Below are 24299 nucleotides of genomic sequence, written 5' to 3'. Positions count from 1 at the left end.
AGCCAGATTCAGATTTTGTTTTGCTTAATTCCGCTGTTGATATGTAAACTCCTTTGTCTAGGTGCTCTCCTCCCCCCGACCCAGCTTAAATATACGCTGCCAAGCTTGGCGGTGTTCATTGGGACGCTGTCTTTCCGACAGCTCTGTTTTTTCACCTGAGGACGGCTGCTTGTGTTGTGGCCGAAACGTCATGATAATTTTAATTTAATTGGTTTATCTTTATTATTTTATTATTTCCCTTCTACGTGACTTTACCGAAAGAACCAAGAAGACCAGATTCAGATGTTCAGATATTCAGCGAGGCCAGAGTTTCATGATTCGGTTCTGGCTCAGCGTGGCAAATAGTCAAGCTGAGGTCCTCGTGTTGGCGTGGCTCGGACGTGCCAGTGGACATGGTGTGTAACTGGGGAGTGGTTCATGCTCGCTTACTGGCGCTACACCAGATAATTTTCATGATTAAAAACTTGCGAATTGTAATGACTTGATATTTTGTACCTAATGTTCGTGTCCATTTCTCCAAAATTATCCCAAATGTGCTGTCGGTGGCATATCACGAGATGAAGAACCCATTCGTATCTCTGGCAGAGCAGAAATGACTTGATCTTAACTATGTAATGGTAGAAAACACTGGATGAAAAGTAGTAGGAGATGCTTATTTAAGTGCGAGGATTGAAGTTCAAGAAACCCTGAACTCTCACGTGATTGGTACGATTAAGGGAGATTTTAAGTCGATGTGAACTGACTCTACCCCGACTGAAGGACCAGCTGTCCTCTTCAACAATTTCACAGAATGTGTTCTGAAACAAGAAGACAAGTGATGTGAGGAGTAATTAATGAGTGGGAGAGTGAGACGAGTGGTGAAACATATCAAGTGCGGCGGACAGGAGCCAAAAACCACAGTCAGGAGCAACCACAGCTCCGTGTAGCCCCAGACGAAATGCTGAACAGCCGTGCCTCTCCCTTGACTTTGGACCTCTGGGCTCCAACTCCCAGGCACACACTAAATTCCTTCAGCATCTTTCTCGTGGAACTTGTGGAGGTGGTCGGAGTACCTGCAATAAATACAACACAAGCACAGTGAAGGGTGTTTTTTTCCAGGCCTGCGTGTGCATGTGACGTCAATGGCTGCATGAAGCCGCCTCATGGTTGATGGTTGCAAGTCTGTGGGGACTCAATACTTCACGAGGACGTTGTGAACACCAAAAATTAAAAGTGGCCATATCATTATACAAAGGCTGCTAAATGGAATGGGAAATCGAGGCAAGCAGTTTAAGGGCACGAGCCAACCAACACTAACCCTACTTCTAAACAACTAGACCAATAAGCCACAAGTAGCAATCCTACCCGTAACCAAGGCCGTAGCCATGGAGTCAACATTGGGGGGGACCAAATCTTCCAGGGGGTCCCAACCCAGAAAAATATCTAAATTTGAAAACTCATTTCCTGCCTAAAAATATTGATAAAATCACTAGCACATGGGATGGACTTTTTTTTTAATTTTTTACAATAATGTCTAATAGTGTATTGTATTACATTGCTCTGTTTTTACTTTTTTACCATTTCTTGTTTCATTGTATGTAATTTTTGAGATTGGGGATTAATAAAGTACAACCATAATCATATAAACAGAAATCTATGCATTGATTGATATGAAGACAAGTCCAGATATTGTGGCCAAGGTTTAGCACATTGTTTTTATTTACATAGCATAGCAATTTTTATTACTTTTTTATATTTTTAATAGCAATATATTGCAGGGGGGACATTTTGAGCATATATGAATATTGGGGTGGATGTGCCCTCCCCAATATATATTATAATTACGGCCTTGCCCCGAACCAACCAGCCACTAAAACTACCACCACTACACACAACCCTAAACCCACCTCTAGCATTTCTCCAAGGTCCCTTTTGACTTGTTGGGATAGCTTACAATTTTGGTGTTCACAATGGTGGTAGTACCATGGTTGGCATGGGCCCTGGGTGCAAGAAGAAGGAAATGGGCCAGCCGCTGTCTAATTCACCACCTCCCACCCACCTCCCACGTAGGCCAGAGCATGGGCCCCCTCCTCCAGCCCATGGGCCCCCAGTCCGGCTAGCTGCAGTGTCTGTGTCTATGTAACGGGTTCCGGAGACACTTGTAGAGGTAACTTCTTTATTACAATACAACACTCCAACAGTCCTGATACTCTGTTACAGCCTAGGTACACAGCCTAGATACTCTACTCTGGCTACGCTCTGGACTCGCCCTCACAAGGTCGTAGAGTCGGGAGTTCCAGAGTCCCACCACTGGCTCTCACAGCATCCCAGGGTCTTCAGATGGCTGGTCGTGGGTCTTGGGTCTTGAGTTACAACTGGGCCCTGATCGTCCAGGGAGCTCTCCTTTTATGCCTGGTCCAACGAGGGGTGGGGCCGTGTGCGCCACCAGACATCCCACAGAGCACACACAGCCCCCCCCCGTTGGCGGCGCCAAAAAGGCTTAAGCGCCTGGGAACCCTTCGCCTGGCGCCCAGAGGCTTAAGCGTCTGGACCCCCTGGGAACCCAGCGCCTGGTGCCCAGAGGCTTAAGCGTCTGGACTCGCCTGGGATCCCCGAGCCCCCAGCAGCCCCTCCCTTCTTATGTCACTACATCTGCACACTCGATAGCTATGCCCCAGGTTCACAGCGCCAGGCACAACTGTGCCACGTGTCTCGTGCCGTCTGGACGCTCACCTCTTGGCGCAGTATGCGGCGCAGTCCCTGCCCACGCTCTCGCTCCATGCCGTCTTGTACAGCACCTGACGACACACGGGGACGGGGATGTGGGGAGGGGGTCAACCGCGATGAGCTTTACTACCGAGGATGGTTGTGCATTTCCGGCCTGTGCCGGTTGTTTGGCAGATGTGGACGTACACTCTTTCAGTGACTCAACCTTGAAAACAATGCACCACATTACTACTCTGCAGGGCGATCGCTGTTGTGCTGTACGGCTCGCAGATGTGTTTTTCGGTTGTACCAAGTGTTGTTCGGCATCAGGTCTGACATTTCCCTCCACGTGCTGCGAGATTCTTCAGAATAGGAGTGAAATGTTAGATGTGATACCAAACAACGTATGGTACAACCCGAAAACACATCAGACAGCTGATGGTCCACATTCATTCGAAACTGCATGTTTCACGGCAGAACCGTTCACACCGAATTTCACAAGCGGAACCTCACAGTCCACCTTGCAAGTGCAAAAACACCGACCAGTCCATTGACCACATAACAGTATAGCACAGTGAACTCTGGAAATTCAACTGAGGCATTGACGCAATGCAATCCGCCACTCATCAACTGAAGCAATTTCCTGCCAAACTAATCTGCGCATAGACATACGAGTCGCTAGTCACGCGGCTATAAGCAAGAAGACCCCCGAAGCCTCACCAGAAACACGAGGCAGTGCAAGAGCACCGTGTAGAAGAAGGCAAAGGTTCGTGCCACCTTGTTGGACAAAATGAACCGGCCCTGCAGGGGAGAGAGAAACAAAATACAACCGTGGGGTGCCCCTTTAAAAGCATTGCACAAACACAAGACCTCAGCCTGTGTAAACAACGCAGTGATGCAACTTTATTGTGGCCCACAGCACATGCACACATAGCATGGCCATAACACACAGCACACCACTAATTAAAACGGCACACCGCCCCATGATGACACAGCACATGACACACAGCACATCCTAATAATACGCAGCATAATAAGAATAGGCTTTACTCCTTCTGGCAATTAAACAGATGTTAAAATGTTCAAACACCAAATAGATATATTTTGCAATGAATGAAGTCTGCATTAACCATAAGTACTTGTGGTGAACATGCAAACAAAACATGCTCTGATAATATATGGCATTGTCTTTGCAACTGATTGGCCTACACCAGAGACAGCCTTCTTTATGGCGTAGTCTCACAAGTGTCAGGCCAGAGAACGCCAGAAGGCGAACAATACAAAGACAATGCACGTGCGAGAGCATTCATAGCTCGGGGTGAGCAGCTATATCATTGGACCTTTTTTGCCAGTACTGACAGTACTGGCAAAAAGGTCCCATGATAATACGCAGCATATCACCAATACATGCAGCATAGCACTGATTATACACACGGCATTGCAAGGTGACTCACAGCACGCCCCCGATGAACACATGAAAACCCGGACCCCACGTGAAACTGTTCCGAAGCTCCACCCTGCCGGCCTGCTGATGCTTACCATGCTGAGTGTTGCTTTGTCCCAGGGGCTCAGGCTCATGTACTTCCTCTGGCGCTCCTGTAGACGAGAGAGGTTAGCGGTGAGCCACTTACCTCTTAATTCATCTCTACAGTGGGGATACCCCAAAAACATTCCACATGGTTTATTTTTTTTGAGCCACTCAAGGCAGAGAGAGAATCCTGCGGACGCACCCTGCGGCCAAAGGAGGCGAAGGGGTCGAGCCGCTCCTCGTACTGCGTCGAGTAGCGCTGCTCCGTGTCGTCCTCCCGCGCGCCCTGCAACAGCGCGACACGACCCCGCGTCACACAGCAGCGCTACGCCACACGCTTTGCGATCGTTACAAAAATCCCGTCGTGCTCGCCATGTCCGGCTAGCCCCTTTGCTGGCGACTGTAATTACACAACACTCCCGGCAACATCCGTCAGACACGGGATCAATCGCAATGACAAACCAATAGCAATGCCACCTGAAATGAAATTAACAAATGCACTGTGATTGCACATTCATTAGGAATTGCAAAATAACATTTGTAATTGAGCTCGGGTTTGCCAATCTTAATCGTTTTGGGATTTACAGGGTGTGGTATTGGGTAGGTTCGTGGCCGTGACATAACCGTGTATGGGGAAAAAAGGGATAAATATGGTTTGCGTAGGACAGGGGTGGGGAACCTTTTTTCTGCCAAGGGCCATTTGGATATTTATAACATCATTCGCGGGCCATACAAAATTATCAACTTAAAAATTTGCCTGTTATATTTGGTCAAACATTTAATTAACTCACACCCCTAATGTGATGCTGAAACTGCTTCTCTTTGGTGAGGCGTGTGAGGTTAGCTGGTATTGATGATGTTGCTACTCGCAACTGCTTTTCCAGGTTTGCTACTAGATTGATTTAATTTCGAGTCCCGCCTGCGGTTGCCTTGGCAAGGCCACATTAAATGATTTTGCAGGCCTTATACGGCCCGCGGGCCGGACGTTCTCCACCCCTGGCGTAGGGGCTAGAGGTACCCAGAGCATAATTTATCACCGAATATTTTCTGGGTCGATGGTCGATTGGAGATGGCAGGTGACTAGTAGTCGGTCATACCAACAGGTATACAGGATGTGGAGTGATGGGTGAAGAAATATTTTTTCCGAGTCAACAAACAAGACAGATCTGGCTGAAATTATGCCCAAGAAAAAACTTACTGGGATGTACTAATTTGTGCTACAGTGGCTGGGAAGAGGAATGAGATGGGGGGGGGGGGGGCAAACTCACACGCCCGGGGTAGCTCTGGAGGAACTTGATCTTCTCGTAAAGCTTCACGTTGTCGGCGCGGAGATTATCCAGCTCTGCGTGCAACGCCTGTACCGTCTGCTGGTGCATCCGCGCCTCCTGCACAAGCATGCGCACAAGTAGATGCACGGGCACGCACATGTGGGTGCCGGCGATTGCCTGCGCGCGGCAGGTGCTGGGGTGGTCGCTCTCTCATTGCTACGGCCATCGGTACCGTAGGCGATCGTACCGACTCGAGCTCCTGGTTCCTCAGGCGGAAGCGCTCGCGCTGACTGGAGATGATTGAGAGCAGTGAGTCCACCTGCCCCGGGGGCAGCTCCACGGACGGCGACGACGGCGCCTCCCCCCTTGCGGCCGGCGCTGCCGGAGTAACACAGGGCCCAGCAAGGTCAGCAAGGGTCAGCCGCGGGCTATGCTTACTCAGTGCGCTGCACCGGACGACAACGCATACTATCACTTCTCACCAAAAAACCTAGAGCTGGCTTCGCGGACTGGATCTGACACGTTCTCCTGGGGTGGACTGGTGTACTCGGTGCCCTGCAAGAGACGATGCACACATGGAGGACAAGAACGGTGAGTGGAGGCATCGCCAGCCACGGACACAATGCACGTGTATCTGGGTGACCACAGCTGACCAGAGAGAGGTGATGGCAAACATCTGCACCGTTCGAATCGTTGTGAGAGACGCGACGAGCTCGTCTGTTGAAGGTCACCTCAGCGTCAGGCCGGGTGATGGACCCCATGCTGTGCAGGGTTGAAAGGTCGTGCTCCAGTTGGATAATCAGCTGCTTCTGTTCCGCCCCCACTTTAACCGCCTCGCTGTGTTGCTCCTGTAGCTCCGAGAAGCGCACTGACAAGGACAAGAATCTCCGTGACCACCTAGCAGGCCACGAGGGGGCGCTTGACCCCAAAGGCCCTGGCCCGTCATGAAGTCGGGATGCTGAATCAAACAGGATCCAGCGCAATTTGTGTTCGTGATTTAGGGCATCTGTTTACGGACTTGGTAGCCGGTGGTCAGGAATCATACTCAAGTCGCCGGGTTCATAGCGCATTGCGCTAACTACCACGCCACCACTCTACTCCACCGCCGTTCACTGCGAGGAGGCAAACATCCTCCCACGTCTCCCCAGAGAATCGCCACCATGCTCACTGTTCAGCTCGTTATTAGCGAGGCAAACGGTGGATCGATTAACGTATCACCTGCCACTGATGTTACTGTGACCAAGGAGTTATTCAGGTCGCCGGGTTCTTAGCGCAGTGCGCTAACTACTGCACCACCACATCACCCCTCTGCTCTGCTGTCGCTGCTGCAGGTATCCACCATGCTCACCGTTGAGCTCGGTGTTCCCGATGCGCAGGGTGGTGTTTTCCGACTGAAGGGCGCGGTTCTTCTCCAGCAGCAACACCTCCAGAGGTTTGGATTCCTGCGGGAAACGATCGTGCACCAGTCTGTCACGGCCGCAGCCTCACTGAGCAGAGCTTCCGCAGGTTGAGAATGATCACGGGGAGCAAAGCTTAGGATCTCACCTGGGCTTCAGATTTATCCAGCGAAGAAGAGAATTCCATCGACTTGAGGATGCTTCAAAAAAGAAAGACAGAACCCAATGGACAATGACATTAAAAAGAACATGATAAAAAATAATAACAAATCGCTCTCATACAAAGGTGGCCAGGTTTGACATGTGTCAAGGTATTTTTAAAAGCTTCGTGGGTGCAAGTGAAGTTATTTGCTGACAGGCTGTGACTCAAGACTATGGGACTAACTGTTGACGAACCATGCAGATTTGTGAAACTCTTAAAAGTTGGCCGGGCTGAAAGGAAACCAATACAGCAACTGGGTGTGTGAACCAATGTGCGTCACCCCCTGTATGCATGAGGTTGGTCCGCGTACTGCAGTTTCATCATTACCGCTCCCACACTCATACACACAAGCACGAGTGTTCGGCGACATAAGTGATCATACAATGTGACGCTGATGTCCTTCATGATCGTTTTAAATATACGATCTGGACGCCAATATAAAAGTTGTGTGGTCACTTTATGTCGTGCAACACTAGAGGACCGAGCGGGGCCTCACTTGAGCTCAGACTTGATCACGCTGTAGTCAGCCTGGGCCTTGAGCTGCTCCTCCAGTTTCTGCAAAAGAACCACATGGAGCATCGTTCGCTGGTGCCTCGTCGTCGAGAGCCAGACGAGGGCGCCTCGCCCACCCACACGCCCATCACCCACACGCCCGCCACCCAGACGCCCGCCACCCACACGCTCACCACCCACTCGCCCATCACCCACACGCCCGCCACCCACACGCCCATCACCCACACGCCCGCCACCCAGACGCCCGCCACTCGCACGCCCGCCACCCACTCGCCCACCACCCACACGCCCGCCACCCACTCGCCCGCCACCACTCGCCCGCCACCTACCGCCCGCACCCACACGCCCGCCACCCACACGCCCGCCACCCACACGCCCGCCACCCACTCGCCCACCACCCACACGCCCGCCACCCACACGCCCGCCACCCACTCGCCCACCACCCACACGCCCGCCACCCACACGCCCATCACCCACACGCCCGCCACCCACACGCCCGCCACCCACACGCCCATCACCCACACGCCCGCCACCCACTCGCCCACCACCCACACGCCCGCCACCCACACGCCCGCCACCCACTCGCCCACCACCCACACGCCCGCCACCCACACGCCCGCCACCCACTCGCCCACCACCCACACGCCCGCCACCCACACGCCCGCCACCCACACGCCCGCCACCCACACGCCCGGCACCCACACGCCCGCCATGTGTAGCTTTACAAGTGACTTCATAGTGTCTGGAGGTGCGGTTGTATTGACACGCTGTGTTGTATTTTATGTTGTATACATTGTATTGTATATAGTATTTTATCCCACATATTCTCACCGTGGTAAATTGACGCATGCCAATGCGTAGTTACATTGCTCAGTCAAGAATGTATGTTTCACCGTACTCGTTATATGCAGCTCATGGGAAGGAGATAACATGTTACATTATCAACTGATAGGCCTTCTGGACCAATGCACATGTACAGCCCTTTGTCAGTCCACTATTGGATGAGGGTCTGCCCACACTTTGTGGGTTGTGGGGGTAATTTATCCATCCTTCACCAGACTGGTCACAGGCTAGGTATACTTGAAGAGATCTCACCTGTGAGTGGTGAAGCTCTACCGATGCGTATTGAGAGTGTGCGTGAAGTGTTATACTTGTAGTGCACTGCACTACGAACCAGGTGACCTGGGTTCATAGCCCAGTACGCTGTGTTCAGTTCCAGAAGTAAACTTAGTAAACAAGAACCTAGTCCGGTCTGTAAATCGTAATCACTGGGGAGACAAATGGGGGCAGACATAATTTGGCCACACCATCCCCTCATGTGCCGGGCCAACCTTCCAAAGTGCTCGCGAACAGCACTGACCCCAACAGCCTGTTGCTTCTTCTTGGTTCTTTCGGTAAAGTCACGTATAAGGGAAATAATAAAATAGTAAAAATAAAACATAATAAAATCATTCTCACGACGTTTCGGCCATAACGCAAGCAGCCGTCCTCAGGTGAAGAACAGGTCTGTCGAGAAGACAGAGTCTGAATGTTTTCTCGACAGACCTGTTCTTCACCTGAGGACGGCTGCTTGCGTTATGGCCGAAACGTCGTGAGAATTGTTTTATTATGTTTTATTTTTATTATTTTATTACTTCCCTTCTACGTGACTTTACCGAAAGAACCAAGAAGATGAATCCCTGCAGTCACGAAAGCTTTAAATTGAAGCCTGTTGCTTGTGCGTGAACCCACCTTGGCCGTGTGGTCACGTGCTGCCAGCTGCTGCTCTAGACGCGCCACGTGGCTGGCGCCGCTCTCTCGCTGCTGCCCGAGTGCCGCCTGCAGGCGCTGCACGTCATCCACCAGCTGCGCCACCTCCCGCTCCTTGGCTGCCAGCTCGTGGTCGAGGGCCAAGCGGGCCTGCGAATCCCCCAGCGGCGCCTGCACAGCGCGGGGGAAAACGCGTCAACGAATATCCGTTTCCCCGGAGAATATTTCGTTTCCGAATATCAGTTCTGAATGTTTACTTGACAATTATTTGTTACCCCGCGAACAAATATTATTCCGGCGCGACCCCAGGGCGAGAAACATTTGAGACGCTTACCGTCGAACCGCCCGCATCCGCCTGTGGGCGGACGCCGCCGCCTGCTGACAGCTGCTCCTTCAGGCTCTCCACCTGCCTCTGAGCCGCCTCTGCCCTCTGTGCGCAGTGAGTGAGAGGAACAAGTCAAGCAACCCGAGCTAGCCTTAGCGATTGGAGCTAACCAGCCTGGGCCAACCAGCCTGGGCCTTCTAACAGCCGAAGCTTAGCCTAAGCTGGACTACATCAGCCAAGGCCAGCTTAAGCTAGCCTACATCAGCTTAAGCCAACCTAAGCTCACCTATATTAGTCTAAACCAAAACCTATAACAACCTAAACCAGCCTAGTGCAGGCGTTTACAGCGAATTCCACCATGAAACAGCCTAAGCAAGCCTAAGCCAACCTACGCAAGCCAATACCCACATAAGCTTGTCTTCAGTCTTTGGCCTACAACAGCCAATGTTGGCAAGATAATCTCAGCAACCCTATGCCTACCTAAGCAACTCTATGCCTACCTAAGACAACATATGCCAGCCTAAGCTGCGTGGGCCAAACTACCAACAAGCATCCCATAATGCACCCACTCCGATAATTGTGCAAGTGGGCACCGCAGCACGCATGCTGTCACAGCCGTACACAGTAAATACAATCCAAACAAGTCGAGAATAATGTCTTGTTAAACCCCTCACCTGATTGGCTCTCTCCAAATCCATCATGATGATCTCTGCCTCGTCTGCCCTGTACACGACGAGACGTTGGGAGATTAAACACGGGTTTTAGAATGTTCATGAAGATAGATTCATGTGAGTGGAGTGGTGGTGCTGTCGTTAAGTGTGCCGGGCTACGATTCCCGACCATGGCTATCATCAGTGGGGAGCGATGCCCATTACCTTAAACAACCCACACTGACGAGCAGATGAAGTATGGTTAAACAACTCTCACAACCAACTTGGGATTGAGTCAATAGACTGACAGCACTTGGTGTAAGTGGTTTGACAAAGATCTGTAAATTACTTATTTTTATGGATATTTATTTACGTGTCGGACTCAGCAGTGTTCACTGCCCATGACGATCAGGCACCCTCTGGGAGGTTGCTGATCTGTTCAAAAATGAAATCGGCAAAAGTGGGACGGTGCAGAAAAAACAACACCAACATAATCATCTTCTCAACAATGTCAATAAAGTGGTTTTTTGACAGAAACGATTCTTACTTAGCGGCAATTTCTTCGTCATATTTGGCTTTCAGGTCGAAGAGTTCCGCCTGCGTCGATTCCATTGCTGCAAGATTCACATTGTTAGGAACACGGTGCAGACCCCTGTGATGACCAATCATGAGGTGCATGCAGTGCATTGGCTTAACCTGCATATGAATGTAAAAAAATGGGTAATCGCAATAATGTGGACTGTGGGGGAGATCGCGATGACTGGAGTTGACAAACATTGCGTTTGATGACACGGAGGCGTCGTCACACAACGAAAACTGCCAGGGACAGCACAGGGGGTCATCAAGCAGGGGCAACATGCTCCCAGCATGAGGAGGGGCGTGGGGAACACGGGAGGCCTTACGACCACATCACCTCATCTCGTGAGATCTCGAAACCTAAGCAGCGTCGAGTCTGGTGGTTTAGTAGACTATCTGGGAATACAAGCTGTTGTAGGCATGGTACTGCGAGGTGGCCAGAAGATGGCAGTACAGCACTATATTCTTGAATCTATATGCGTAGAGACTTGAACTTTAGCACCCTTGAATGTGGGATAATCTTAACTTTGGAGCTTTCGTGACTGCAGGAATTATTCTTTGGTTCTTTCGGTAAAGTCACGTATAAAGATATCTGTCTGCTTATATGTCTGTCTATAATTTTTTCTGGTTAGATTTTATGTCGCTATTTCATTATACCTGATGATGATTGCTTGTGTTGCAATCGAAACGTCGTATGTTATTATTTAATTTATTATTTTTTCTTTATACGTGACTTTACCGAAAGAACCAAAGAATAATTCCTGCAGTCACGAAAGCTCCAAAGTTAAGATTGAACCACTTCTAAGGGGAAGTTCCAAGTTTACCTTTTTTCTCTCTCTCTGGGTTTTTATTCTCTCTCTCTGCCTGTTTATTTAGTGTAATTTTTTCTGTCTACACTCGTTTTTTGTCGTTCTTAGGTTCTGCTTTGTCTCCGTTCCTCTTGTTTTTATGTTTTGTCTTTCTTTGAAATTTTCACACTTAAATTCTAACTTAGCAATGTTTGAAATACGTAATCGACCAGGCTATGCGTTAATTGTGTGTTGACCGACTTTCTGTGTCGTTTTACATAACATTTCGATACTTTGCTAGGTTATTTAATTTTAGTGTGTCTCTTTCTCCCCCTAAGCCTGCCCACTCCTTTTTGTTGCACTCATTGACATGTAAATTTTGTCTCTAACCCCTCCCTCTCGCTGCCTCCACCCCCCTCTGTCTATTTAAGGCCACCCCACAGAAACGATCACCCCTTCCTGTACCTGTGTTGCCCGCTGTGTGTATCTTGGTGATATCTGTCTGCTTATATGTCTGTCTATAATTTTTTCTGGTTAGATTTTATGTCGCTATTTCATTATACCTGATGATGATTGCTTGTGTTGCAATAGAAACGTCGTATGTTATTATTTAATTTATTATTTTTTCTTTATACGTGACTTTACCGAAAGAACCAAAGAATACTTGAATGTGGGGTTTCAATGGGTATAATGCCAAGCACTCTTAGCCTTGCTGGGCAAGAGAACGCCAGGAGATGGCAGTACAGCAAACGTATTCCTGACCCGTGTGAGTGTAGGTACCCCGGTTTCCTCCTGCACGAAGCAAAACGATCGTTTCAAAAAGCATTGCGCAAACATCCCAATATAACAGGACCCTTCTGAGAAAAAAACGCTTGAGATTCAGTGAGGCCTTCGTGGATAAATAGCAAGGACATTTTGTATTTTGCTCCATTCATGTAGCACAAGGGCTATCACGAAGTTACGGTGATTCTTCCTTGTACAGCTTTGCAGAACATTAAGGCCAAAAATTAAGCTGAACCATGATGGCGACCGTTATTGGTGTGACCCACCGCTCTGCAGGATGCTCACGCGCACCTCGGCCTCCCCCAGCTTCTTGCGCAGCGTCTGCTGGTCCTCCTGGAGCAACCTGACACCACGGGAGACAACACGAGAGCCAAATTTCGATTTAAAGCTTTCGTGACTGCAGGGATTCATCTTCTTGGTTCTTTCGGTAAAGTCACGTAGAATGGAAATAATAAAATAATAAAAATAAAACATAATAAAATAATTCTCACGACGTTTCGGCCACAACGCACGCAGCCGTCCTCAGGTGGAGAACAGGTCTGTCGTGAGAATTATTTTATTATGTTAAAATTTTTATTATTTTATTATTTCCATTCTACGTGACTTTACCGAAAGAACCAAGAAGAAAAAACACGAGAGCCAATCGCTGCTCCTGCCCCGTCTGCGCACCACTACTATTGCTGGTGCTTGTACATCTACAGCCCCTTTGTCAATCCACTGCTGGATGAGGGCCTCCCAACACCGTGCGGATTGTTTGACAATACTTCTCCACGCTGGTCAGCGCAGGTTGGTGAAGGCGGGCAGCACGGACGTGGAAGCATAGAACAGTACGACAATGTATATTTCTAAATTTGATGTTTTCGTGACTGCAAGGATTCATACTCTTTGGTTTTTTTCGGTAAAGTCACGTAGGTAAAAAATAAAATAAATGAAAAACAACTAAATTAAATCACGACGTTTCGGGCGCAACACAAGCGTCCTTCTTCAGGTGGGGACAATGTAGCGAAAGGACAACCGCTTAAGTGTGTCTCAGAGATGGCTGTGACGAAGAATTATAATGTACATACTGCTGCACCGTCCATTGCTGACCACCACCTCGCCACGCGGACCCTACGACAACCAGTCTGTGCACAGCAGGTTTCCCGTCTCAGCGATACCTAGTCACAAACCTGTGAGATCTGACGTGATCGCATTCGTTTCCGGGTGATTTTGTGACAGGCAACGCTCATGCAGGTCGTGCAAAATTGTCAACCCGAGTTAAACCTCCATCCCCGGGTGCTCCCTGGTTCGTCACGCACCTCTCCCTCTCATCGTACTCTCCGCGTATCTTCTGCTCGCGCTCCAGGGCGAGGGTCTCGACACGAGCCCCGGCCGTCTGCTCGTACTCACGGATCCGATCCTTTAGCGCCTTAATCGTCACCTCTAGGGGCGCGAGGAGAGTGGGGGGAGAGGACGGGGGAGAAGAGGACAGCGAGGTTTGAGCGCCACGCGCCCAGCGTACACACACGCATCCGGGGTGGGGGGACGCCGAAGCATTGCGCGTGTCTCACAGCGGTGGGAAACACTGACAGTGAATAAGCGGTCAATCGCTGCAAAGGTTCGTACTATGGAATGGGGAAGGAAGGCAGGAAAATTTGCTGCACACAAGCCAACCAATTGGCTAATCCATCAGCCAACCAGCCACTAATGCTAAAATGATAACCCTCTAGCCAACCAAATATGACTACCAGCCCTGCATCTAACCATAACCAACCAGATAACCAAGTACGAGAACCAGCCCTTGTCTCGAACCCAATCTGTCATTGCAAGGGCCTGTTTATACTCAGTCGACAAGCACGTTACTTTTTCGCTTATTATTGAATAGCACCAAGATGGACGTTCATGTGTGGCCCGCTAAAGGTATCTGGAAATTCCAAGTTGGCCACCGGAGTGTGCAGCCAAAGGGAGCAATGGTGTCCAAGAGGACAATCACCATGGAGATGGAGTGATGAGATGAGTTCTTGTCAGAGGTCGCAAACGGGTTTTGATTCCTTACCCGTACATGTACCCAGCTGCACCAGGGTCGCAAACGGCTACCCGTACCCGTACCCGGCCGAGTACGGGTAGCCGGGTATCGGGTAGGGTACGGGTATCGGGTACCCGATTGCGACCTCTGGTTCTTGTGTGGCTAGACAATGGCTGACGTTAATGATGAAGGATATGGTTCTCCACCACTGGTGCGCCTTCTTGGAGAAGAGAGGACGGTGAGCTATGTGGCACGGGTCAACACGCAGGCTCACCCTGGTTCTTGACGTGTGCAAACTCCTTGTTGTACTCCTCCAAAGTCTCACGCAACTTCTGGTTTTCCATCTCAACATCGTTCAGCCGCTGCACCTTCTGCTGCAGCTGCATCGCCACCTCCAGGACCCCCACAGGGTCTCGAATGAAGGGGGTAATTAGGATAGCAGGCAGGGTAGGGAACAGAGACAAGTCAATTTCTTTTCTTAGCTCTGGCAACTTAGGAGCAAATTTAATTGGAAACCCAATACATTGGACAGTGGCATCATGTTTCCTAATTTAAATAGCTCTCACAACGTGAACAGTGACTTTCACATGTCAAAGAGCCACAAAGAAGGTGGCAGCCCAGTGCACAGATCATGTGATGCATGGCAAATGGGAGTTGGTGGAGTGATTTGTCTGGTTCATTCTGAAACTTAACAAGACTCAACAAACTGGTTCCACAATCCCTGTGCATTAGGCCTTTAACAAACAACTTTCAAATTGGGAACCAGAGTTCTATCAGCCGTCTTACACGGGCATATTTGATTCATATTATATGTAATCATATATTTGGTATTTTTAAAATACTGTAAACTGATTACTTGAACATCTTTTAGATTAAAGTCTTCAAATTATCATACATCGGCTTAGTTTAAGGTGGACGGGAAGTGGCAGTGAAGAAATGTATTCTTGACTGTATGTGAGTGTAGCATTGAGTGTGATGGGTTTTCTCCAGATTCTCCAATTTCCTCCCACACAAAGCCAAAGACTCATGAACAGAATTGGCTCAACATTGCAATGTAGCGAGATCCCTCAAGTGAGGGATTTCTTGTTAAGGACACTATTCCAAGATAGGGAAAATCTTGGGACATCGTGTCTCTACGGTGCAGCATCTGCGGAATCTGGCAGAGAGTAGAAATTGCCGGTGTGGTGTTGTGGCATCAACGGCTTTGGCCATGAAGACATCTTGATGTCGATTACTATAATTACTCCAAATAAATGACAACAGAGAGTCAATCAAGCAAGCGTCAATCTTGCTGTCACCTTACCGGGCACATCGATAAACCGCTTGTAGACATTCAAGAAGGCCGTCTCGGCCTCCTTGCTCCTCTTGCTGAGCGCATCGATCTGAGTTCACACACGCACATGCACGACGTTCGCGCACCGACTGGAACTCCCACACGCGCACAGAGCTCACTGCACGGGTAGCGCCTTAATGAAAAGATGGCCAACTGTGACCGAAATACGCAACTTGTGAGTTTTACATGAATGTTATTCTCAATCTGGCCAGGTAGCTCAGCAGTTAGCTGCAGATTGGCTCAACACACCATCCTGCCGGGGTGGATACAAATGAGCACTAATTTGTGGGAAATGTCACCAGTAGTTGTCAATATGACCCCCCCCCCCCCTCCCCCATCATTTCTACCACAGGACCAGGGCTGTAAACAGAAGATGACCATCTCAATGCTCAATTGAGAAAATCACTATTCTGAACCAGCATGGACCACACGCACATTTGCAGTCCGTTTGGCAAACCCGATCTGAATGAAGGCCTCCCCAAGCTGTTCAGGTTGTGGGGGTTACTCGAACATATCCGCTACACTGTCAGTGTGGGTTGGTAAGGGCGGGCAGCTTAGATGTCGTAGCATAGAAGCAAAGGGCAACAGCCGCCTATGACCACCTGGCATGGTGGTTGTCCATCCAAGCATTGCCCATGTGTAAAATTCTGCTTAGTTTCTGACATCTGACTCCATCTGGTAAATTGTAGGTCATAGGCATATGAAACACTCCAATAAAACAGTACAAGCCACCCAATCTGTGAACGGTAGAGGTAAGCAGATGATGGCGTGTGAGCAATATAATTCCATATGCTTCACAGCTCTTATCAATCCACTGCTAGATGGCCTCCCCATGCCATTTCAGTCATGTGGCTTGTTTGACCATACTTTACGCAACTGTTCAATTTAGTTGTCACCAATGACACGCTTTGCCAGTTAGTCACAAGGAATAAAGGAACACCGAGAGGCCCAAGGGAGAGGACAATTCACATTGCCGTGATGAACAACTTCACACCTGCAAAGCCCGTTAAATGCTTTCACGTAAGCTGTTGCTGTGCGGCTTAGCGTGTGCATGAAATTCCCCGTCACCGGCGCCCGGCGACGTGAAAACTGCCATTCCAGCGCCCATGGTGCCAATACCACTTTGCGCCCCCCATGGAGCAAACATCCCAGCGACACTTTACGCTGGCGCAATGCAAAGGGTGACAGGCAACCGCGGTAAGCAGGCGCGACCAAACTTGTGCTGCGCTGCCAGCACCAGCAATTGCCAAGTTCTGCAGGCATTCGCTTGCTCGGACATACCCGAGAATTTATTGGCTGCTCAGTAATGCGGTGATGGCTAAATTATCGAGGCCATGCACATGGCAATGATCAAGGCCATCCAAGGAATTGTGAACGTGTTGCTGTAGATTTAGCTGTACTTTATCTTAAGTGTCCAGTTGGTTTGAAATCCCACTAGTTTGTAAATTTAGAATTTGGGGACGGCCAAATGTGTTCACCTGTTACATCATAAATAAAGCAAAGCATTGAAGGTAGAGTGTTCTAAGTCTCCACGGTGACTGTAAGACACATTTCGCACTCATCTTGCCCACATGATAGTTGTTCTCAAAAAGATTGATGCTCACCATAGTAATGTGGAATTTACACCACTGGCTCAGGACCATCAAGGCAGACACAGATCGTCCTCGAATCGTTTTGAGTGATGAAATTCTGACGTGGTTCTTACCGTTTGTGTTTTTATCGAGGCCACCCCACCGTCTTACACTCCAGTGACCACTATGGTCACTGGTGTCCGTGTTGCTGTGACAGACGGGCACAGGCGCTAAGCCCCCATAGAATGTGCACTCTCCTCACATGTGCCAAAGCAGTATGCTCACTCTCACTTGCCCGGGACTCCCATTTGCCAAGGCAGGGTTCTTTTTTGTCAGTGTCATGTTTGAGTGTCAAGGTTTGTACGCGCAAGTGGAAAAATAACATGCCTCGTGTTTTTTATTCGGGTATCTTTTCATCTCAGGTGCGGCCGTTTATTAATATTCTGAGGGCAATTAAAGTGACGCACTTCAGCATCAAGGGTTTTGTAAATGCTATACGTAATGGCGAATACATTTTTTATACAGCACATCATACTCGCTGTTGATAAAAGTAAGTGGGCTTGGGCAGAACACGTCGCTAGAAGGGACGACGACCCTCGATCGAGACTCATGAGAGTGGCAGCCAAAGGAGGGAGCACGTCAGAGAGTGCGTCCACCGCGGAGATAAAGCGCTCACATCACCGTGTGTGCAGAACCTGGATGGGCAGCCTTCGTCCAGCAGCAGATAGACCATGGTTGATTATATTTTACATATTCTTAGGTTTTTTCGGTAAAGCCACGTACGTAAAACATCAAAATTAATAAAAATAAATAAAATAAAACAAAAATCACGACGTTTCGGAGGCAACACATCGTGATTTTTGTTTTATTTTATTTATTTTTATTAATTTTGATGTTTTACCTACGTGGCTTTACCGAAAAAACCTAAGAATATGAATTCCTTGCAGTCACGAAAGCTTCAAATCTAGATATTTTATATACCTCTGGCTTCCCCAAGATGCACAAGTCCCACTGTTTTTTGCTATTTAAGTCCAAACTGTATTGTAAATGTGATACATATTAAAGCCATTCGTTTATTTCGGTACACTCCAGATTAAAGCCAGAGCATTTTTACTGCTCTGGCTTTACTCACTATAGCTGCGAGTAAAACCTTGTTCTTTTATATATTTTCCTTTCAGTTTCAGAGTACATGATTTGTAAACAACTAAAGCAGCAAAATGGTACGAGGATGTATTGACAGTGTGTAATGATTTAAAATCAACAGCTGGGGTCAGCTGGGCCAAACACACACCCCTTGGACACGGGTGTCTAACCCTCATCCATGTTACTTGGCCGCCCTGATGTCCAACAATGGAAAATGTCTCTGGATCCTTATTAGAGCTAATAACACGCAATGCTAAGCAAAAGATACTTGATTTACACTCGGGTTTTATATAACCACAGTTGGCAGGGGTCAGTGACATCTAGTATCGATTTCATCTCGACTCCTTCAAAGTTTATGAGTGACTACGTGAGTGTGTGTGTATATATATATGTGACTCGGGATAAAAATAAAGGATTCTGTTTTCGCTGAGTAAGCCAGCTGTCCCTACTTGGGCTATACCGAGTACCATCATCTACGGTGTCAAAACACTGACACTGCTTGCATTATTTTTATTCCAATTAAAGAACAATACTTAAAAATTGCCCTTGATATAATCGAGACAGCTGCATAAGTACATTACCAAATACGCCGTGTGGTGTGTGACATCTATAAGCCAGGTGAACGCATTGCTTAGGCAGCTAATACCGCGTCAGAGACACCGAGACGGTACCAGGTTCCTGGGTTTCAATCCACGTTTCAGCCGCCCATAGTTTTTCAAGTGCCATGCTAAAGTTGACATTCCGACAGCCCCGTCTCCACAGTGGAAGTCATCTCGTGCACCTTCCCTCCTTTGGGTGGCACTCGGTAGTTATTTTCGGGAACTGGCCACCATCGCTTTACGTGTTGTGCCCAAGACCACTTCACTTAACGGTATTTTAATCTTTAACCTCAAATCCATGTATTCTTTTTCCTGTTCTTGCTTAATTAGACTTATTTCAGCTCTCTAAATTCAATGTGTTGGTTTAACTGATATGCAACAAACACTTTTTATTCAGGGTAACACAAGGTACTGTGTCAACAAGGACACTTAATTGATTTTGATAACGTTGAAGTGTTGTGTAAAACTAATTATTACTGGCCAAGACTAATAAGAGAATCCATTGAAATTGAGAGAAATACAAATAACTTGTATCGCTTAGTGCGGCCTGGAAGCGTATTATATAAAAAAATATATTACAATTCCTTATAGGGGAAACAAATACTAATTAATAACAATGAATGATTACCAATCTATTATATAATTACAATACCCTCCCCATCTCCGCTTAAAATCACTGCACCAGATTGGGTTAAATGATGACGTCACTGTGCCGCTCTATTTAAGATCGGGAGCAATGTGGAGGGCTTCACCATTCTAGAAAATTGGCCGATGATGCTGGATGTAATTACCAGCGAAACGTCGTACTAAAAATTGTAAATGTTGATTCACTCTTCAACACACCGGTGGGCTAAAGTAGTTAACTATTTGTCTTTTGTAAACGTGACACATTTTTTACTGTTTGGCCGTGTAGGGTGGTAGAGGGTTACAACACATTTATAAATAATGCGATCTAACCCAAAAACCTTTATTATTAATATTATTGGTCGCGACAGCCTACGTGTTAAACTGATAAAGTACTGCAAATCCCAAAGCAAATCTTTCGTAGGACGAGATACAGATAAAACAATTGGAAAATAAAAGCAAAACTTTTAAGGCAACTCATATAAAGTAGAAAGGATTGAATCGGTGGCACAGTGCTCTATAAACCAAGTGAGTTTCATTCCCAACAATGGCTAAAATTAGTGGAGACATCTGAACCATTCCTGGCCTCCCCTCTTCCCAACAACCCACACTGACCAGCAACATGGCATGAGGAGGCTTTCATCCAGTAGTGGACTGACAAAAGGTTTGTATATTAAAAATATAAAGCAGAAAAACGCCTGCTGCATTGGTCCAGGCTTTTCCACAAACACGTTCCTTCGGAGTGGGCAGTTAGGAACTTGGTTGGACAGCGCATTCGTGCGATCCGTGTCACGCGGCGCAAGCTGCGTGGGGCGGCGCGTCATGTGGTGCTGAGCCCGCCCGAAGCGCTCTATGAAATACAAATCGAGGGCGTGGCTATGCACGACAGACAGACAAATAATCCCTGGTGGGCAGTGTGGAACTGTTGTTCCTACCTGTATAATGCATCAATGAATAAATAGGTGTGCCCGGCCACCAGAGTTGACCGTGACATGACTGACTGGAAAACATTCGTATTTGAACTGCTACTGACTAATCAGCAGCAGTTCAGTGTGTGAGGTTCTCGCTCCGTAGGCAACGCGTACCTCGCCCTGAAAGCTCTTCAGCAGCGGAGCAACCTGCTTCCTCAGCTCCTGCAAAACAACGGAGGCACGCTCGACCGACCGAATACGAGGGGGAGTCTCAACATTGAATGACATTTTCTGTTTGGGCGCATGAAAATAAATGGAGTCATCAACACTTTTTACTTTTACAAAACCCAACAGTCAGTAAGCAAAGATTACCGACAAGGATACTACAGGTATGTGCCTCAGACATACCTCTTTTCCACCGTACAACTGAGCCAGGGATATGCTGAGCTAGCCTGCAGAGCCGTTTTTCCAATGCAGAGGCTGAGCTGTGCCGCTGACATCACATGCAACAAACGCATCATTACCCCCTCCCCTGGCCCTGCTTGACCCCGAACCAGACTTATATTTCATGTGAAGCCAGCGTGTCAAGATTTGGTTCCAGCTACAAGTCAAATGACCAATGTAAACTACCTGTGTGTCCTGAGTGGCCTGCACTGGTGTGGCTCAGATGTGCCAGTAGAAAAGGGGTAAGAGAGAGAGTCAATGGCTCGAATGGACAGACCCACATTATTCAGGGAGACTCGATGGCTCAGGAAGAGACTCCTGTTCTTGTGTTATCATTGTCAGGAAGCGACTCCCTCACAGGGGGAGAGAACCATGCGGCTCAGACAGAGATCCCGTTGAATCGAGAAGAGACTCCTGGTTTCAACGGAGAGAGAGGCCCTGTTGGGTCCCTGCTCGCACCTCGGGCGTGTTCTTCTTGAAATCGCGGCTCTGGTCGATGAGGCGGCGGCGCGACTGCTCACTGTCGTCTTGGCGGATCGCGAGATCTGCCGCCGTCTGGTCCAACTCGCGCTGCATGCGGTCATCGTCCAGCATTAAAGAGGTTCAGCGTCACTCAGTTGTTACAACCAAAACCACGAAGAAGAAAACAATAATAATGATGTGCATGTGCAGCTTGTTTGCCAGTCCAGTACTGGATGAGGGCCGTTCCCACCCCATGAGGGTTGTGGGGTTTATTTGACCATACTTCACCACACTGGTCAGCGTGGGTTGGTGAAGGTGGGGAGCCCAGACAGTTGGAGCATAGAGCAATAAATATACTCTGCTGCTAATGCAGCCTTGCAGCAGTCTAGACACGTTTTATGCATGATGGGCACACACCCAGGGTCCCGCTACACTGGGATGTTTAACCAAGCCCATATTGTTTGAACACGTGTGAGAACTCCAGAGTGCCTGGAGAACAACTACGCTTATTGAGAAGGCAACACCCAGCTCCCAACACGGATAGGGAAACATAAATCCATTCCTGTATTACTTTACCCTGGTCAGCTCACATGATGCTCGTATATATTGCAGATGGTTCTATTATTATTTCATTATTCATGAATTCAATCACTTTACTTAAGGAGAATGTAAGAGACAATTAAGAGCAGAAGTCTCATCTTCAAGGGAGGTTTGGGCTAAGTAAATACAACCGAACTAGCTACGGTTAATCTTTGTAGGAGAATAAACACCAAGTAGTCAATGGGCCTGAGACCTCACATTTAACAAGTCGGCACATTAGTTGATACATATCTCAACCAGTACGGTGTTGACTGTTATGTTAGCCGGCTCTCTGTGTTGTATTGCATTATATTTCTAAGTTTACTATGTTTGTTTTCTCTTTCATTTGTACCTGATGATTGCTTGTGTTGCAATCGAAACGTCGTATGCTAATATTAATTCATTTTCTTTCTACGTGACTTTACCGAAAGAACCAAAGAGTATAAATATTTTTACCTAATTTAAAAAAGCTAATTGACACAATGCAGCTCTGTTGACCATATGAAGAAATCTTTGGCACCAGTGTCTGCTCACTCACTGACTGACCATGGCCTCAATGTCCACTGTCCCCTAAATACATATATGTTAAATACACCTATGTTTCCACACCTCTGTCTGTGCCAACCGCGCCACCACGATGGAGGTGGTGTCTTTCTTAAGTGGACCGGGCAGGTATAATGGTTGGAATTTGGCTTTCTTGGGAGTTGGGATAGGGTTTTGGGGTTAAGGTCAAAATTGGACAAGGAATTAGGCGTTCGTGTGAAGATAAGGTTAAAGTTAGGAGATCGAGTTTTGGGTATGGCTGATATTGGAGTTATAGGTCAGATTAATGGTATGGGTGAAATTCAAACTCGGGGTATTTTGGGGTGAGAGTAAGGTTGCAATAAGAGATGTAACCGGTGGAGAGTAAAGTTTGAGTACATTTAAATTTATGGAAATGTTGAAATAGGATAAACGTAATGTAAAGGTTAGAGTTTGGGTTTGGGGTTAAGCTTTGGAGGTAAGGATAGGGTTATGGTTGGACTTGGGTATAGAGTTCAAGTTGGAGGTGCAGGTTGAGTCTGAATAGAGTTTTGTACACGGTTAAAGTTAAGGCTGGAGCTCGGGGTTGTGTTAATATTGGAATATAAATCAAGATTCTGTAAGGTTGGAATAATTGATAAGAGTTATGGGGCAAGGTTATGTAAACTTAGGACGTGGGTCGAGGGACAGACACCGGGTTCACTAAAAGGGCTGGCGACAACAGCTGGCGGCGAGGACAGAACCTGCGACATCGTCATGGCAACCCCAGGAAACCGATGCTGCGCATTCCACGTTCCCATGACGGGGGACCAGTGAGTATCTCTCCACTGACCAACCCACGGGCGGCTTCCCACGAAGTAATTACTCGTTCTATCAGCAACGTGCCCCCCCTCGCCCCGGGGGTGGCGGCTGGCTGCCGACTGACTGTCTCGCACCTGCAGCTGCTGGAGATCGAAGCTCCGCCAACAGCGGAGAGCCGAGGCGAGCGGGGCCGCCATGTCGCCTACGTGGTCACCGCGGCCCGGAACCAAAACACCGTGACGTCATGTGCCCCCCTCACGCGGTGGACTGGCGTGACGTCATCGCGCGGTGGTCTCGCGTGACGTCTTCGCGCGGTGGTCTCGCGCGATGGACTCGCGTGACGTCATCGCGCGGTGGTCTCACGTGACGTCATCGCGCGGTGGTCTCGCGTGACGTCATCGCGCGGTGGACTCGCGTGACGTCATCACGCGGTGGTCTCGCGCTACGTCATCGCACGGTGGTCTCGCGTGACGTCATCGCGCGGTGGTCTCGCGTGACGTCATCACGCGGTGGTCTCGCGCGACGTCATCGCGCGGTGGACTTGCGTGACGTCATCACGCGGTGGTCTCGCGTGACGTCATCACGCACGGTATCTTATTTTCAGACTCAATTTATTTATGCTGCAGGAGGAATCCGATGAGCTATGAAGCTCATTTTTTTCACAGATGTCCAGTCGGGGCGGGTAAGAACGTTACAACAACAATCAGTACAAAAAACACGACAGGAGTGAGGGGATGTCGTCACGCTCCTTGCTCGTGCCACCCTCTTTGTGACGTCATCACGCCAGCTCGTCGCCTTCACCTTTGCGTGTGACGTCATCGCGTGCTGACCCATGCCTGAC

General features: G+C 48.5%; 1 protein-coding gene across 1 annotated transcript; it reads right to left on the bottom strand.

Moving 5' to 3' along the window:
- Positions 1 to 209: 209 nt before the first annotated feature.
- On the bottom strand, positions 210 to 23720 carry CUX1 (cut like homeobox 1). Its single transcript, XM_061561878.1, has 23 exons — positions 23593 to 23720; positions 21554 to 21664; positions 20825 to 20872; positions 15773 to 15851; positions 14744 to 14881; positions 13763 to 13886; positions 12731 to 12807; positions 10865 to 10931; positions 10342 to 10390; positions 9677 to 9772; positions 9325 to 9513; positions 7577 to 7635; positions 7027 to 7078; positions 6830 to 6923; positions 6213 to 6349; positions 5964 to 6036; positions 5729 to 5859; positions 5482 to 5598; positions 4416 to 4499; positions 4225 to 4281; positions 3406 to 3486; positions 2713 to 2777; positions 210 to 1052 (listed from the first exon to the last, which is right to left on the bottom strand). The coding sequence occupies exons 1-23, from the start codon at positions 23653 to 23655 to the stop codon at positions 1001 to 1003; spliced, it is 2043 nt and encodes a 680-aa protein (XP_061417862.1). The 5' UTR covers positions 23656 to 23720; the 3' UTR covers positions 210 to 1000.
- Between the last annotated feature and the right edge of the window lie 579 nt (positions 23721 to 24299).

Source organism: Lethenteron reissneri, chromosome 28 (genome assembly GCF_015708825.2).
Source record: "Lethenteron reissneri isolate LAM-NWPU_2019-01 chromosome 28, ASM1570882v1, whole genome shotgun sequence".
Taxonomy (NCBI): Eukaryota; Metazoa; Chordata; class Hyperoartia; order Petromyzontiformes; family Petromyzontidae; genus Lethenteron; species Lethenteron reissneri.
This window is presented reverse-complemented; position numbering and strand designations above follow the sequence as displayed.

Coding starts and splice junctions, on each gene's coding strand:
- CUX1 (XM_061561878.1), bottom strand. CDS start 23,655: ATGGCGGCCCCGCTCGCCTCGGCTCTCCGCTGTTGGCGGAGCTTCGAT. Junction 13,887..14,743: donor TGCACACGTCAAGAACCAGG/GTGAGCCTGCGT, acceptor TCGCGCCCCTAG/AGGTGACGATTAAGGCGCTA. Junction 10,932..12,730: donor CGTGAGCATCCTGCAGAGCG/GTGGGTCACACC, acceptor TGAATCTTGCAG/CAATGGAATCGACGCAGGCG.